We start from the raw sequence: 18,091 nt of genomic DNA on the forward strand, positions 1-18,091 counted from the left end.
TCATTATCTTCCAATAAAAATGGGGAAATTAATAGTCATGTTCTAAATCCCTGCATCACGTTCATTGTCTACTTTGGTTAGAGGAGCAATTTTCATTCGCAGCCCGGTGGGTAGGTTTAATCATTGGTCAATGTTCCACAGACGTCACAGTGGATTTACACAGCTTGTGTCTGCAGAGCATTACATGCAGTGGGTGGTTTGTTTGAATATGTTGCTCAGTTGAAGAATTATTGTAGATTGTTAACAGGGCTTGAATTTTAGCTTTTAGCTGTTCAAAATCAGCAATGAAACAGCTGCATGGAGTCACAGAGTCATAGAGTGATACAGTGTGGGAAAAGGCCCTTCACCAGCCAACACACCCCAGCTACACTAGTCCCACCTGTCTGTTTTTTGGTCCATATCCCACCAAACGTGTCCTATCCATGTACCTGTCCAACTGTTTCTTAAATGTTGGGACAGTCCCAGCTAAAATTGCCAACTTTCTCACTCCCATATAAGGGACAAAAAGGTGGGTGTAGACGGGGCCTGTCAGGGACACTAAGGGACTGGTACAGACGGGGCATGGTGGTCGGTGTGGGCACGTTGGGCCGAAGGGCCTCTTTCCATGCTGTGTGACTCTGTATCCCTGGATTGATTCGATTCGATGGGAGAGAATTTGAGGGGGGGGGGGAGGGATGTGGAGGGGGGGGGGCGAGGGAAGGAGGGTGAGAGGGTGAGGAGGGAGAGGGGGAGAGTTGGGGAGGGGGAGTGGAGGAGGGGGAGGGGAGGAAGAGGGAAAGGGGATGGAGAGCGGAGGGGAGGAGAGGAGGGAAGGGGGAGGGAGATGGGACGGGGCATTGAGGGGCGCGGTGGGTAGGAAGAGAGGAGATCAAGGGAGTGGAGGAGGGGACGGGATGGGACGGAGTGGGATGGGGAGGGGAGGGGGTGGTGACAGAACGGGATATTGAGGGAGAGGCGAAAGGAAAGGGGGGGGAGGGGTTACAGGGACGGGGGGTGAGGGGGTTGGGAGGGGAGGGGACATTGAGTGGGAAGGGAGGGGACATTGTGGGGGAGGGGACATTGAGGGGCCGGGGAGGGGGACTGGATGGGAGGGGTTACAGAGACGGGCAAAATATAGCATACAACTGATGCGCATAAGTGGGCCTGTGATTGGATGACAGGTGAATCACTTGTGCATGGCGTCAACAGCTCATGCAACACGCACGCATGCACGCTGTTGTATCAGATCTAGGATCTGTCTGTAAGGGTGCCCTCTGGTGATTACAGAGTAGTAGCAGTCAAATACGGGACAAGGGTGGTCCTGTATGGGACAAACCAATTTAGCCCACTATACGGGATGTCCCGGCTAATACGGGACAGTTGGCAACCCTGGTCCCAACCTCAACTACCTCCTCTGGCAGCTTGTTCCATACACCTTTGCGTGAAAAAGTCTGACTGGAATTGTTTTGTTGTATTTTTTCCACTAATAAAACTTATTGTTATAAATAAATGCCAACCATGCAGAATTTAGAGTCATAGAGTGATGCAGCGTGGCAACAGGCCCTTCGGCCCAACTTGTCCACACTGGCCAGCATGTCCCAGCTACACTAGTCCCTCCGGCCTGCGTTTTGACCCATATCCCTCCAAACCTGTCCCATCTATTTACAGCGTCATACTGTGGTAGGCACAGAAACAGGTCCTTCAGCCCAACTCGTCCATGCTAGCCGTGGTGTGTTCCTGAGCTAGCCTCGCCTGCCCACGTTTGGTGCATGTGCCTCTTAACCTTTCCTATCCATGTGCAGATATGTCGTAGAAAGCATTTTATTGGGTTGTATTACAGCATGGTTTGCGAACGGCTCCACCCAAGACCGTGAGAAATTGCAGAGAATTGTGGCCGCAGCCCAGACCATCACACAAACCAACCTCTCTTTCATTGACTCCATTTACACCTCACGCTGCCTCGGCAAGGTTACCAGCACAATCAAGGACGAGTCGCATCCCGACCACTCCCTCTTCTCCACTCTCCCATCAGACAGGAGGCAGAGAAGTGTGAAAACGCACACCTCCAGATTCAAGGGCAGTTACTTCCCAGCTGTTTGCAGGCAACTGAACGATCCTATCAACAACTCTAGTCAGTCCAGAGCTACTAGCTACTTCATTGGAGACTTGGACTATCTTTGATCGGTCTTTACTAGACTTTATCTTGCACTAGACAATATCCACGTTATTTCCTTTATCATATACATCTACGCTGTGGATGGCTCGATTGTAATCGTGTATTGTCTTTCCGCGACAGGTTAGCAAGCAAAAAAAACACAGCACTGTAAACATGACTATATTCTAAACTAAACTAAACCAAACTAACTGTCCAAATGTCTTTTAAATGTTGTATATTTTAATTGTCTTTGCTTTGAGAATCTCGCACATGGCTTTAAAGATGGCAGGTGGATTGGTGTCTTATCCACTTAGGACCAAGAGGAGAAATGACCAGTGCATTGTCAATCTTTGGAGGTCTCTGCTGTAGAGATCTGTGGATCATTGTCGTAGACTCAGACACAGATACAGAACAAGTACAGAAGATGGTGTAATCTAGACTATTTAAGGCAAAGATAGTTAGATTCTTGATTTGTATGGATGTCAGGGGTTATGGGGAGAAGGCAGAAGAATGGGGTTAGGAAGGGGAGGTAGATCAGCCATGATTGAATGGCGGAGTAGACTCGATGGGCCAAATGGCTTAATTCTGCTCCTATCACTTGTGACCTTATGACCATGAACAATCAGATGTTCATAAGTTTGTAAACCATAGGAGCAGAATTAGGCCATTCAGGCCCATCGAGCCTACTCTGCCATTCAAACATGGCTGAACTATCTTTCCCTCTCCACCTCATTCTCCTGCCTTTTCCCCATAACCATTGACACCCGTACTAATCAGGAAGCTGGTTACAGGGAGAAGGCAGGAGAAGGTTGAGAAAGAAAGATAGATCAGCCATGATTGAATGTTGGAGTAGACACAATGGTGTACTTCTGCTCCTATGACTTATGAACAAACTGTTTTCAATACTCTCAATATGATCTGTCCAAAATGTTTAACTCACTCAAGTTAAAGTGAATTTCATCTTGTTGTGCTTTTTTTCAGATACAACTTTGTTTCCTGATGCAGAGAACATTCCTGGCATCATGGAAAACTGTAGCACGGACAACACTTCCAAGTCAAGAATATGTCTTTCATATTCCTCGTTGAAGAGTAATTCTTCATGAATTTTGGATATGACGATGGCAGAATTTGGCATCTCACTGGACTCAATTGGCACCCTCTCTCTGCTTCCATGTGGCACTCCCTCCCCACTTCCAGGCATCGCCCTCTCCCCGCACTCACCTCCTTGGCCACTGAACGGGTCGGAAGCTGGAATAGATGCCGGCAGCCCAACGAACGTGAGCGCGTGTGGCCAGATCAATATCCCCACTGAGGTCTACCTCTTCCTTGGTGGAGTAAGCTTGATCGAAAACCTGCTGGTGGTCATCGCAGTGATCAAGAACAGGAAGCTACACTCTCCCATGTACTACTTCATCTGCAGTCTAGCAGTCTCAGACATCCTGCTAAGCCTGTCCATAGCCTGGGAAGCGGTCACAATTTGGCTGGTAAAGCACAACAAGCATCTGGTCACAGAGACCACTTTATTTAAGTTGGACCAAGTACATGACTCGCTGATAAGCATTTCATTCCTTGCCTCCATTTTCAATTTGGCTGCGATCACAACCGACCGATACATCACAATCTTCCACGCTTTGCGATACCATAACATCATGAGGAGGAAGCGGGTGATTTTTACTATCTCAGGGATTTGGATGTTTTGCATTTTTACTGGCATCATCTTGGTCATTTACAGCAAGGAAAATGGCATAGTGGGTTTCTATATTATATCGTTTCTCATAACACTAATTCTCATCTTGTCCCTCTACATCTACATGTTCCTGTTAGCCCAGGTCCATGCCAAGCAGATTAGAATACTTCCCGGTCAAACAGTCCAAAGGCGAATCAACTTTAAAGCAGCTCTTACATTAACCGTCCTCCTAGGGGTCTTCATTGTATGTTGGGCCCCATTTTGCTTCCACTTGATCCTCTATGTGTTCTGTCCTTCTGACCCATACTGTACCTGCTTCTTCTCCCTCTTTCAAATTGACCTCATCTTTATCATGTGTCACTCCGCCATCGACCCAGTCATCTATGCATTCCGAGACCCTGAATTGTCCGGTACTTTTAAGAAAATGCTGTGCTGTCTCAAGAGACAAAGCTACTTCCATGCATCAGCCAGTTTCTTGAATGTGTAGTTGATTTATACAGGGAACAGGGTTGAGGCTATGCTGTCTCCGCTAATTCAGGAGGACTTGGTGGTAAGAGCCAGGACACAATGTTTCTGGGACACAGTGATGTGGGTTTCAGTCCTTCAGAGATACAAGCACAAAATCCATTGTCGAAATTAATGACGTGCCATCTTTCAAATTATATGTTAAACTGTACAGCATCCTAAAAGCTTTGTACTATTTACTTTAGTTTAATTTAGTTTAGTAGTTCAGCGGGGAAACAGACCTTTCAGACCACCGAGTACGCAACGACCAGCGATCCCCAGTATATTGATGTATACAATGTCTTGTCTATGGTCTTTGTTTGTTCTTTTGCACTATGTATTGTTGGTGAGATTTGTGGTTTGTGATGTGGTATGGATGCACTTTATTATGGTGATCTGTGTTATTAGTGGTATGTAACTAAAGCAGTGTACCATCATGTACCAAACCCAAATACCACCAACCCTGGTTGCGTGGCAAATAAAGATTCTATTCTATTCTATTCTATTCCCCGCACATTAACACTATCCTACACACACTTGGGACAATTTTACATTTATACAATGACATCGCCAACTAGCCTACAAACCTGTACCTCTTTGGAGTGTGGGAGGAAACTGAAGATCTCGGAGAAAACCCACGCAGATCACGGGGAGAACGTACAAACTCCGTATAGACAAGCACCCTTAGTCAGGATCGAACCCGGGTCTCTGGCGCTGTAAAGCAGCAACTCTACTGCTGTGCCACCATGCCGACCTATTCTGCCACAGATGAAACCATTTTCATTTTAATAAAAGACGCAAAAGAAGTATTGGAGTAACTCATCGGGTTGGGCAGCATCTCTGGAGAACAAGTTACAGGCAACGTTTCAGGTCGGGACCCTTCTTCTGTCTGAAGAAGGTTCTCGACCCGAAACGTCATTCATTCCTTCTCTCCAGAGATGCTGCCTGTCCCGCTGTGAACTCCAGCTTTTTGTGTCTTTCTTCTAGAAAAGGTAGTTGTTGCTCATCATTGGGGTAGATAGTTTTTGTGACTCAAAGTTTCGCTCAGAGGGTGGGGGGGGGGGGGTGTTTCTGGAACGAGCTGCCAGAGGAGGAAGTTGCGACAGGTACTAAATCAGCATTTAAAAGACATTTGGAAAGGTACATTGATAGAAAAGATTTGGAGGGATATGGGCCAAACACATGCAAATGGGACCAGCTTAGATGGTCAGCATGGTCCGGTTGGGCCAAAGGGCCTGTTTCCATGTTGTATGACTCTATGACTATAGTTACCTGGAGAAACTGGACAAAGAGTTAAGCTGAATGTCGGATGACAGCATTTGGGAACAACACTGGGAGGGGAGGATTGGGCAGTGCGAGGATGGGGGAGGGGGGAGAGAGGAGGGTCGGAGATCCAGTAGGAGGAGTGTGTGGCTGATGGGCAGACAGAGGAAGGGGAAAGAAACAGGGTGGTAGAGAGCTGAGGGGTAAGGTGGGAAGAAGGGGCTGTGTGAGAAAGGTCCAGGGAAGATAGGAACAGAGAGAAAAGCATTGAGAAGGTACGGCTTACCTGATATTCATCCAGCAGCTCACCTATCCTTATTCTCCAGAGATGCTGCCTGACCTGCTGAGTTACTCTGGCACTTTGTGTCCTTTTTCTGTGAACTGGCATCCTTAATTCCTTATCCCTCCTTCCATGTTGTACCCTGTTCCGATGGGGAAAGCTTGGATGGAAATTGCTGCTGTTAAATTTTGGAACAATTGAGCAGAGAAGAACTTAGTGAAAACTGTGCTCAAATTTTACGATTCTATATATAACGCTGTCGTCTAACTACATATTTGGATTGTCTGCAATTTATGCAGAATTTGCAACATGATGTTAATTTTATCTTTGTAATGACATGATTAAATGTTTTAATGCACTTCATACATATTCCACTCACATATTTTACACTGATTTATATTCACCTATTCACCACCTCCCAGACTATGAAGAGGGTAGCTTATTCCTGTTTTGTGCTGGTCGGCTAAGGAAATCAACAAATGTTCCCTAACATTTGCATTCCTCTTCAATTAGCGTTGCAGTGTACTTAATCATAATGTCAATGAGATGGCTTAATAAAGAATATTTAACATTTAAATGCTATTTCTATTTTACATTCAAAATGAAGGTCGCAACCTTGCAGTGTTGTTTAATGCATATTTCTGGCACAGAGTCCGCCATAATCCTTTAATAAAGATGGAACTAGAATACTCAGGACATCAGTGAACAGTCGAGAGTGGTTAATTGTCATGTGCATCAGAGGCAGAACAATTAAATTCTCACTTGTTAACACAACAACACAACAAATTAAAATACAAGTCGACGAAAAATGCTGGAGAAACTCAGCGGCTGAGGCAGCATGTACTCACCCGCAGAGTTTCTCCAGCATTTTTTGTCTACTTCAATTTTTCCAGCATCTGCAGTTCCTTCTTAAACAAATAAATATACAATCTTTATATAGATAGAGGCATTGGAGAAGGTGCAGAGTAGGTTTACTAGAATGCTGCATGGATTAGTAGGTTTCAGCTACAGTGGGAGATTGGATAGACTTGGTGTGCAGAAAGGAACTGCAGATGCTGGTTTACACTGAAGATAGACACAAAGTTCTGGAGTAACTCAGCGGGTCATTCTAAAGTCTGAAGAAGGACCCCAACTCAAAACATCACCTACTCCTTTTCTCCAGAGATGCTGCCTGACCAGCTGAGTTACTCCAGCGTTTTGTGTCTATCTTTGGTATCAACCTTGATCTGCAGTTCCTTTCTGAACACTTTGCTTGAGGCAAGACAGACACAAAAAGTTGGAGTAACTCAGCGGGACAGGTAGCGTCTCTGGAGAAAAGGAATGGGCGATGTTTCAATAGACAATAGGTGCAGGAGGGGGTCATTCGGCCCTTCGAGCCAGCACCGCCATTCATCATGATCATGGCTGACCATCCACAATCAGTACCCCGTTCCTGCCTTCTCTCCATATCTCTTGACTGCTATCTTTAAGAGCTTTAAACTCTCTCTTGAAAGCATCCAGAGAATTGGCCTCCTCTGCCTTCTGAGGCAGAGAATTCCACAGATTCACAACTCTCTGGGTGAAAATGGTTTTCTTCGTCTCCGTTGCAAATGGCCTGGCCCTTATCCTTGAACTGTGGACCCTGGTTCTGGACTCCCCCAACATCGGGAACATGTTTCCTGCTTCTAGACTATTTTAATAATGTTATATGTTTCAATAAGATATCCTCTCATCCATCTAAATTCCAGAGTATACAAGCCCAGTCGTTACATTCTTTCAACATTTGACAGGCCAGCCATCCCAGGAATTAACCTTGTGAACCTACGCTGCACTCCCCAATATTAAAAATGTCCTTCCTCAAATTTGGAGACCAAAACTGCATACAATACTCCAGGTGTGGTCTCACCAGGGCCCTGTACAACTGCAAAAGGACCTATTTTCACTGTCACTAGTCATTGCCTTCCATTCTGAAAAGGATCCGTTAATCTCTACTCTTTGTTTCCTGTCTGTCAACCAATTTTCTATCCATGTCAGTACTCTACCCCCAATATAATACAATACCGTTTATTGTCATTTGAACCTCAAATGAAGTTCAAACGAAATTTGGTTTCTGCAGTCAAATAACAAGAAAAGAACCAAGACACAACACAATTTACACAAACATCCATCACAGTGAATCTCCTCCTCACTGTGATGGAAGGCAAAATCTTGTCTCTCCCCTGCACTCCATTCTTCTCCTGATGTCAAAGTCAAAGCCCCCGGCGGGCGATGGTAAGTAAGGCCGCGGACATTAAAGCCACGCCGGGCGATGTAAGGTCCCACTCCAGGTCTCCAGGTGAAAAGTTGTGGGAGCTCCGAAAAGTGGTCTCCCACCAGGGACCCGCGAGCTCCCGATGTTACCGTCCACCGGGCCTGCGGCTGGAGCCTCCGAAGCTCTGGGGTCGGGCCGCAGCCACGAGCCACCACAGCTCCTCCCGTTCCGCACTCGGCCAGCACCACGATGGTAAATCCACAGGCTCCGCGACTGGAGACCCAGGTGGTTCCGGTTGGAGGCTTCTCCATGGTGCTAGGCCCCAATGACAACGGAGACCCGACAGGGAAAAGGTCGGGACCCCGTGCAGGGAAGAGATTTTAAAGTTTCCCCCACCCCGCCCCCACATATACACAGTAAAAAACAATTTAAAAAAAAAACTACAAACTATACTCAAAGGGACAAATAAAATAAAAAAAGACAGACAGACTGCAGAGGGCGCTGCAACGTCGGTTGCGCCGCCCACTGGATACTATGTGCTCTAATTTTGCCCACTAATCTCCTATGTGGGACCTTATTAAAGGCTTTCTGAATGTACACTAAATCGACTGGCTCCCCCTTGTCCATTTTCCTAGTTACATCCTCATAAAAGTCCAGAAGATTAGTCAAGCATGATTTCCCCTTCGTAAATCCATGCTGACTAGGACCGATCGGACTGCTATCCAAATGTGCCGCTATCACATCTTTTATAATTGACTCCAGCGTCTTCCCCACCATCAATGGCAGGCCAACTGGTCTCCAATCCACAGGAACTGATCCTGAATCTATAGAACATTAAAAAATGATCACCAATGCGTCCATGATTTCTTGAGCCACATCCTTAAGTACCTTGGGATGCAGACCATCAGGCACTGGGGATTTATCAGCTTTCAGTCCCATCAGATTACCCAATACCCTGCCTAATGTGAATTTCCTTCAGTTCCATCATCAACCTAGACCCTCTGGCCACTAGTACATCTGGGAGATTGGTTGTGTCTTCCTTAGTGAAAGCAGATCCAAAGTGCCTGTTCAACTCGTCTGCCATTTTCCTATTCCCCATAATAAATTCACCCGTTTCCCCCTTCAAGGGACCCACATTTGTCTTAACTAATTTTTTCCTTGTCACATACCTAAAGATGCTTTTACTATTCTCCTTTATATTCTTGGCTAGCTTACCTTCGTACCTCATCTTTTCTCCCAGTATTGTCTTTTTAGTTATCTTCTGTTGATCTTTAACAGTTTCTGAATTCTCTGGCTTCCCGCTCATCTTTGCTATGTTACACTTCTCTATTATTTTTATACTGTCCTTGACTTCCCTTGGCAGCCACGGTAGCCACTTACTGCCCTTAGAATATTTCTTCCTCTTTGGAATGAACTGATCCTGCACCTTCTGTATTATTCCCAGAAATACCTGCCATTGTTGTTCCACTGTCAGGTCAAGAGGCTTCTTCAAGTTGTGTTTGATTGATATGAGTTTGCTCTGCAGTGAAAAAGCATGGTGGATTGATCAAGGTAATTCAATGTTGCTTGTATGTCTTTCAAAAAGTGATGGGAAAAGGCTGTATAATTGTCCTAACCAAAGTTTAAGACAAGAGATTAAATGGAATAGCAAAGCAGATATAAATTTTGCTAAGAGGCCAAAAGCGAGGAGCAGTGATGATTAGTTGTCATTCATTGTGGATAAATAGATAGATTGGCATAGATAAAATATACAGCACCTTTTCACAGGGTGGAAATATCAAAGACTAAAGGGCATAGCCTTAACTAGAGAAGGATAAAGTTTAAAGGAGGTTTGCGGGTTACATTTTTTACACAGAGGGTGGTGGGTGCCTGGATCGTGCTGCCAAGGGTGGAGGTGGAGGCAGATGCGATAGTAGCATTTAAGAGACTTTTGGATAGGCACAAGGATCACATGCAGGTGGAGATTAGTTTATTTTGGCATCATCTTCTGAGATGGACGACGGTTCACGGGACGACCGAACAGAGGCGACGGCTGCAACGGGCCTTTATGGCCAGCTGTAGCCGGGACTGGGAAACGGTGCCAAAACGTGGTCACTCTTGCATATGGACACAGTGGGCTGTTTCTATGCATTATGTGCTTAACCGTGGATTGTACATATCTATGGCATTAATCCTACCGATCTGTATGCAAAATTATAATCTAGACTTAAGACCTCAGACTTGAATCTGAAGAAGGGTCTTGACCCAAAACATCACCCAATCCTTTGCTCCAGAGATGCTGCCTGACCGCTGTGTTACTCCAACGTTTTGTGTCTATCTTCAGTGAAAAGGTTTTTGTTGTATTTAGTGCAAGATAAAATCCAGTAAAGTCCGGTTAAAGTAAAGTCCATGTAGACCCTTGCACAAAGAGCTCCACATGTTAACCACCACTTAGCGCAGCACAGTGACGCAGTGGTAGAGTTGCTGGCTCAAAGTGCAAATACCCGGGTTCAATCCTGACTACAGGTGCTGTCTGTACAGAGTTTGTACATTCTTGCTGTGACTGCGTGGGCTTTTTCCGGGTGCTCTGGTTTCCTCCCACACACCAAAGTCATGCAATTTTGTAGGTTAATTGGCTTCTGTAAAATTGTAAATTGTCCCTAGTGTAGTGCTAGTGTTTGATGTGATCGTTGGTCAGCATGGACTCTGTGAGCCGAAGGACCCGTGCTGTATCTCCAAAATCTAAAGCATCACAAATGTTGCTTATACTCAAAGTTTTAAGTACATTGAATGCTACGATAACAACCTTCTGCCGAATTTCCCATCGGAAAGGGATTGTTAATCTGATTGAGTTTGAATTATTTTCTCTTGTTCATAATAATACCATAGGGAATGCCAATATATGGACATGAAGAATGGAAGATAAGGACTTTCTCTTCACAAACTGAATTTATTTAAAGCAGTTCAACAGCGAAAGACCTTACAGTGCAATCAACCTAAACCCATTTATCAACACCATATATCACAAGCAAACTCTTGTTTCAATCGAGCATGCAGAAGGATATTTGCAAGGTGCAGAAACTAAGACTTACACTAATTTATGACTTGCCTAACAGTGTGGTTTCATCAATTTCCAGACAGGAAATAGATGTTATCAATATAACAAAGCATGAGTATTAGTCACTTCATTATGTTTCCTGCTTGACATTATTTCAGTGTTCTTGGAGTAGGTCAAACTTCGTGAAGTTCTCTAAATGGCAGGCAATGACTAAATTACATACGCATGTGTAATATAAAATGGAGCAACAAATTAATTGATCACTTCATCACTGAGAGTCATGCTTTCAGCTGCCGAGATCTTCCTTCCTTACAGCACTTGGCCTCTCCAATCTCCCTCCTTGTTTAAGTGACTTCTTAAAACCCACCTCTTAACCATTCTGCCCTAAACTCCCACCTGTACGGCAGAGAGACAGACTTGGTCTCCTTATATACCTACAACATAGCTCAGGATGTTTCCATATTATCAGCTCTGCAGGCAGCACAGTGGTGCAGCGGTAGAGTCACTGCCTTACAGCGCCAGAGACACCAGTTCAATCCTGACTATGTGTGCTGTCTGTACAGAGTTTGTAGGTTCTCTTTATGACCATGTGGGTTTTATCCGGGTGCTCCGGTTTCTACCCACACTCCAAAGACGTACAGGATTGTAGGATAATTGGCTTCTGTAAATTGTAAATTGTCCCTAGTGTGTTGGATAGTGCTAATCTATGGGGGTGATCGTTGATCTCGATGGGACGAAGAACCTGTTTTCATTCTATGTCTCTAAAAGTCTAACTACTTTATTGACTCTAAAGCCCCTGGGATTTCTTACTTTTGCAGAAATTGGAAAGTTATGGTATAAGAGGTGTCACACAAAATTGGTTGGGAAGTTATTTAAGTAATAGGTTTCAGAATGTAAAAATTAATAATACTGAATCACAGCTTAGAAGAGTAACCTGTGGTGTTCCACAAGGTTTGGTACTGGGACCCAAGTTATTTATACTTTATTTAAATTATATTTGTAAAGAATCCAATACGTTAAAGTTTGTTACATTTGCGGATGATACAAATGTATTTTGTTCAGGGAATGATATAAAATAATTATTGAAAACAGCAGAAAGAGAATTGATAGAGCTAAAAAAATGGTTTGATATTAATAAATTATCCCTAAATGAAAATAAAACAAAATTTATGGTGTTTGGTGGTGGCAGGGTTAAATGTGAAATAAAATTGAATTTAAATGGAGTTGAAATTGAAAGAGTATAATCAAACAAAATTCGTGGGAGTGATTATAGATCATGAACTTTGTTGGAAGCCACATGTAGAATACATCAAACGGAAATTATCTAAATCCATTGCTATTTTTTACAAAACATAGAAACATAGAAACATAGAATTTAGGTGCAGGAGTAGGCCATTTGGCCCTTCGAGCCTCCACCGCCATTCAATATGATCATGGCTGATCATCCAACTCAGTATCCCGTACCTGCCTTCTCTCCATACCCTCTGATCCCCTTAGCCACAAGGGCCACATCTAACTCCCTCTTAAATATAGCCAATGAACTGGCCTCAACTACCCTCTACGGCAGAGAGTTCCAGAGATTCACCACTCTCTGTGTGAAAAAAGTTCTTCTCATCTCGGTTTTAAAGGATTTCCCCCTTATCCTTAAGCTGTGACCCCTTGTCCTGGAACAAAGGATCTGTTGAATAAGAAGCGTTTGTATATATTGTATTGCTCGCTTATAATGCCATATATGTCATATTGTTTTGAAGTTTGGGGAAATGTATATAAAACAAATATAGACCCAATAATTAAACTCCAGAAAAGAGCTATTAGAATAATACATAAAACTTCTAACCGTGAAACTACAAATCCATTATTCATAAAGTCTGGTACCTTAAAATATTTGGATATTGTGCATGTAAAGACATTAGAAATACTTTTCTGAGTTAGAAATAAATGCTGTTAGTATTCAAAAAACAATTTAAAGAGAAGGACATTATAATTTAAGAGGGTTGTGTATTTTTGAAACATGTAAAGTGAGATCCAATGTAAAATATAGATGTGTCTCAGTTTTGGGAGTCAAATTATGGACAGGCTTAGCGATGAGTTGAAATTTTGTAGCTCTCTGTTGAGTTTTTACAAAGCCTTAAAATGTAAAATAAGTAAGGATTACAATTTAGAGTAAATTTTTTTTTTTCCTTTCTGGGTTATCTTATGGATTGTATAGGATAGGCAAAAATAAGCTTTGTGGCTTCAACCTATTCCTTTTTTGGTCATTGATTATGTGAACATTGTGTGAAATGGATACAGAGTTGGTTCATATTCACACAGATTGTAAAGTTTTGTTCTTTTCAATGTATGACCGAAATAAACTATTCATTCATTCATTCAGTCATTCATTTATTCAGGTTAAGAAGCACCCCATTGTAAAGCAAGTCTTCCACAGATTTATTTAGTGCCTTGCCTTTGAAGCAGTCACAACAAAATAATCTCGAGATGTGAAGAATAAGTGGCTTGGAAATGTAACCGAAATAGACACATCCACCTGATATATTATCATCACCATGTGTTACACAAGTGCTTTAATATCAAGACCCACTATATATGTCCTTGGTTAGGTAAGTATGAAACATTATTAATTTAAGTGTTTATTTGTTACTCACTTACATATGAAAGCACATTGCAATTCCCTATTTTCAAGTAAACAATCTCTTTTTGGACAGATGAACAATTCCATACACATTTTGAGATCCTTCACCACGAATTCATTCAGTATAATGTACAATATTACATTATATACAAACAATAAAGAATATATTTATAGACTCATAAAGTCTTCACCTCAGATACACATATACAGCTAGATGGGAGTACATTACTTTATACAATGACACAAAGGAAGCACATAAAATTCTTCACATGAATGTATTGAAAGGCTTTATCTAGGATTAAAATCTGTTTCTGTGGCATCTGAACAAAGAATAATATATCTTCTTTGGATTACATTCAAAATTTCCACACTTTTTTTGAAATGTTAAATACAAAAAAACGCATGGAATCACAATTGTTTTTTTAATGCTTTTTTTCCCCCAAAGTATTATCCCTTTATCCCTTCCTCTCCTGAAACGGGCAACTTTTCCTGCATTAATATGTCACCGTTCAATATCTACTAATATTCCCAATCATAGATATTGAAATAAAAAGGAACTCTACATGCTGGTTGATACCAAAGATAAACACAAAATGCTGGAGCAACTCAGCAGGCTAGGCAACATCTCTGGAGAAAATGGATGGGTGATGTTACAGGTCTGAAGAAGGATGTGCTGGTGTTGGAGAGGGTCTAGAGGAGGTTTACGAGAATGATCCCAGAGATGATTGGGTTAATGTATGATGAGCATATGACTGCACTGTGCCTGTACACGCTGAGGGGGGACCTCATTGAAACTTACCGTACAGTGAAGGCAGGGCTCTCACTGAACTTTTTTTCTCTGTTGCCAGCCGGGCAACCTCGGCAGCTTTTTAGGTTGTCAAATGACAGTTTAGGTGGTCATTTAAGATGGCTTGCATGACGCGTGCGATAATGTGCTCGGACGAAGTGCGTAATTACCAGTCGGAATTATGGTCAATGAAGCATTCACATATTATTTCTGCTTCAAATAAGGTCGCAAACTAAACATATTCACCAATCAAGGCATAAGATATACCACAATGACATGCAGCAAAATTATAATACAGTATCTCAACTCTTTTTACACGTTGCAATTAATGCAATTTCTATTATCTCTTTCAACTTCCAAACAAAAATGTGGTTGGATTATTCAGCGTATGATCAACCTCAGTGAAACCAAGCGTAGGCTTGGCAATCGCTTCGCACAACACCTCCACTCAGTTCGCAATAACCAACCTGATCTCCCGGTGGCTCAGCACTTCAACTCCCCTTCCCATTCCGAATCTGAACTTTCTGTCCTGGGTCTCCTCCATGGCCAGAGTGAGGCCCACCGTAAATTGGAGCAGCAGCACCTCATATTTCGCTTGGGTAGTTTACACCTCAGCTGTATGAACATTGACCTCCAATTTCAGGTAGTCCCTGCTTTCTCCTCCGCTTCCCAGGTCTCCCTCAGCCCACTGTCTCTGCCTCTTCCTTTTTTCTTCCAGCCCCCCCCTCCCTCCCCGCCCCCCCCGCACCCTCACATCAGCCTGATGAAGGGTTTCAACCCGAAACGTCGCCTATTTCCTTTGCTCCATAGATGCTGCCTCACCTGCTGAGTTTCTCCAGCATTTTTGTCTATCCATTCACACAAGTTCTGTTATCCCACTTTCCTCACCCACTCCCTGCACATTAGGGGAAATTTTACAGAGACAAGTTAACCTACAAAGCCGGTGCGTCTTTGGGATGTGGGAGGAAACCCACATGCTTGCAGGGAGAATGTGCAAATTCAACACAGACAGTGCCCGAGAACAGGATCGAACTCAGATCTCTGGCGTGTGAGGCAGCAAGTCCACCAGCTGTGCCACTATATTTTATTTTCCAACACACAAAAAATTATACGTTGATAACTTTGGTTACTAAGAATAAAGAAACTATCCATTATCAGTCTTAAATCTCTAAGTGACGCTATGTCCCCCTTTACAGCTACTGTATGTTTTAATTCTGTTCAAGACTATGCGGCAGTGCATTGGCCATAAAGTTTCGGCCTAAAATTGCCAGAGACCCGGAATATGGGTGCTGTCTGTATGAAGTTTTGTTTTCTCGTTTATAACATTGTTTGTACTATGTTTACATATTCTGGTGTGCTGCTGCAAGTAAGGATTTCATTGTTCTAACTGGGACGTGAGAGAAAAACACACTCTTGACTTACTTCGCTGATGTGTGGGATAGAATTAGAGTACGGGTGATCGGTGTTGGCATGGACTTGGTGGGCCAAAGGGTCTGGTTCCACGCTGTATCTTTAAATTAAACTAAAAACACTAAAACCAGAGACAATCTAAAGAAGGGTCTCTACCCGAAACATCACCCAATTTCTTCGATCCAGAGAAGCTGGCTGCTCCATGGAGTTCCCCCGCACAATTAAAGCATGGAATAGTCTTCACCCTACCATAGGTACTCAACCAGACGCAACTAAATTTAAGGTGGCTCTTTTTTCCCAAGAACCCTTTTTTGCTTAAGTCCAAGTCAAGAGTCAAGAGAGTTTTATTGTCGTGTGTCCCAGATAGAGCAATGAAATTCTTGCTTGCTTGCACAACAGAATATGTAAACATAATACAGAACAGGAGATAAAAGTTCAGTGTGTCTATATACCATAGATCATATATATATATACACAATAAATAAACAGATAAAATGCAATAGGCTGTTATCTGTCAGAATTTGGAGTTTGATGGTGGTGGGTCCAGAAGTTTAAATTCCATTTGGAATATTTTTGGAGGGCCAGGAAACCAAGAAGCAAGAGTTACTCCAGGGAGTTACTCCAGCTCCAGGGAGTGAGTCTGCGCTGGTTTTCAGCGGTCGCGGTGAGGCGGCAACTGGACAGCAATGGCGGCCCACAATGCAAAGGGAGGGAGAAAGTGGCCAATGCCAATCAGTTGCCCTGGCAGTGCGCATGTGCAGGGCGGCACATGCGCACAACCAGGGCCGATGATGTGCTGGCCGTGGTTGTGCGCATGTGCAGGGGGAGGATGTGCAGGCCGTTGCAGTGAGCATATGTAAGGCAGCTTGCCATGCCGAGCAGAGACCCGAGACCCGAGACCCGAGAGAGAGAGAGAGAGAGACCCGAGAGAGAGAGAGAGAGCCCGCTCAGAATTAAATGATAAGTGTACCGGGTGCTTGCCAAGCCGGGCAAAATGGCATGGCTTATAGGTTGCCCCGTGGGACTGTACATTGCCATTGCCACCCTGGAAAGGCCTGGATAGAATGAATGTGGAATGGATGTTTCAACTAGAAACAGGGTCCACAGCCTCAGAAAAAAAGGATGGACCTTTGTAAAGGAGATGAGGAGGAATATCTTTAGTCAGAGGGTGGTGAATCTGTGGAATTCATTGCCACAGATGGCGGTGGAGGCCAAGTTAATGGGTATTGTTAAGCAGAGATTGACAGGTTCTAGATTAGTGAAGGTGTCAGGTGTTATGGGGAGAAGGCAGGAGAATGGAGTTGAGAGGGAAAATAGATCAACCATGATTGAATGGTGGAGTAGACTCGATGGGCCAAATAGCCTGATTCTGCTCCTATGACATGAACTTATGAAGAAGGGTCCCAACCTGAAACGTCACCCATCCATCATCACAAATATTGAATGTCAGCAACTTCTTGAGCAAACCATCGCAGCAAAAAAGTTGTGAATATTGCCCAGTCCATCTCCGGCTCTGACATCCCAACCATTGTAGGGATTTACTGGAGTCGCTGCCTCAAAAAAGCAGGCAGCATAATCAGAGACCCACATCACCCTGGCTACACACTAATTTCACTCCTGCCATCGGAAAGAAGGAGCAGGGGTCTGAAAACTGCAAATTCTAGGCTCAGGAACAGCTTCTTCCCTACAACAATTAAACCCGACAACCTCAAATAAGCTCTGAACTACATAGACTATTATTGTTATTATTGCACGATTATTGTTTTTGTTTTTATTTGTACGTATGTGTGCGTGTACATATATATATATATATGTGTGTGTGTGTGTGTATATATGTGTATATGTATGTGTGTGTGTATATGTGTGTGTGTGTATATATATATATGTGTGTGTGTGTGTGTATATATATATATATGCGTGTGTGTGTGTGCGTGTGTGTATGGGTATATGTGAGTGTGTGTGGGTGTGGGCGTGTGTGTGTGTGTGTGTGTGTGTGTGTGTGTGTGTGTGTGTGTGTATATGGGTATTTGTGAGTATGTGTATACTATATATACACACACTGAACTTTTTTTTCTCTCTCGTTTCTTATATTGTTTACAGTGTACTATATTTACATATTCTGTTGTG

At 43.4% G+C, this 18,091-nt stretch overlaps 1 protein-coding gene across 1 annotated transcript in view; it reads left to right on the top strand.

Moving 5' to 3' along the window:
• Positions 1-5,333, top strand: part of LOC129696447 (melanocortin receptor 5-like) — a 30,988-nt gene extending 25,655 nt beyond the window's left edge. The window contains exon 2 of the mRNA XM_055634343.1: positions 3,116-5,333. Coding sequence (XP_055490318.1) covers positions 3,247-4,308 — 1,062 coding nt within the window. The 5' untranslated portion in view covers positions 3,116-3,246 and the 3' untranslated portion in view covers positions 4,309-5,333. The remainder of the gene's footprint in view (positions 1-3,115) is intronic.
• Positions 5,334-18,091: the final 12,758 nt, after the last annotated feature.

Source organism: Leucoraja erinacea, chromosome 4, assembly GCF_028641065.1.
Source record: "Leucoraja erinacea ecotype New England chromosome 4, Leri_hhj_1, whole genome shotgun sequence".
In the NCBI taxonomy this organism is placed as follows: domain Eukaryota; kingdom Metazoa; phylum Chordata; class Chondrichthyes; order Rajiformes; family Rajidae; genus Leucoraja; species Leucoraja erinaceus.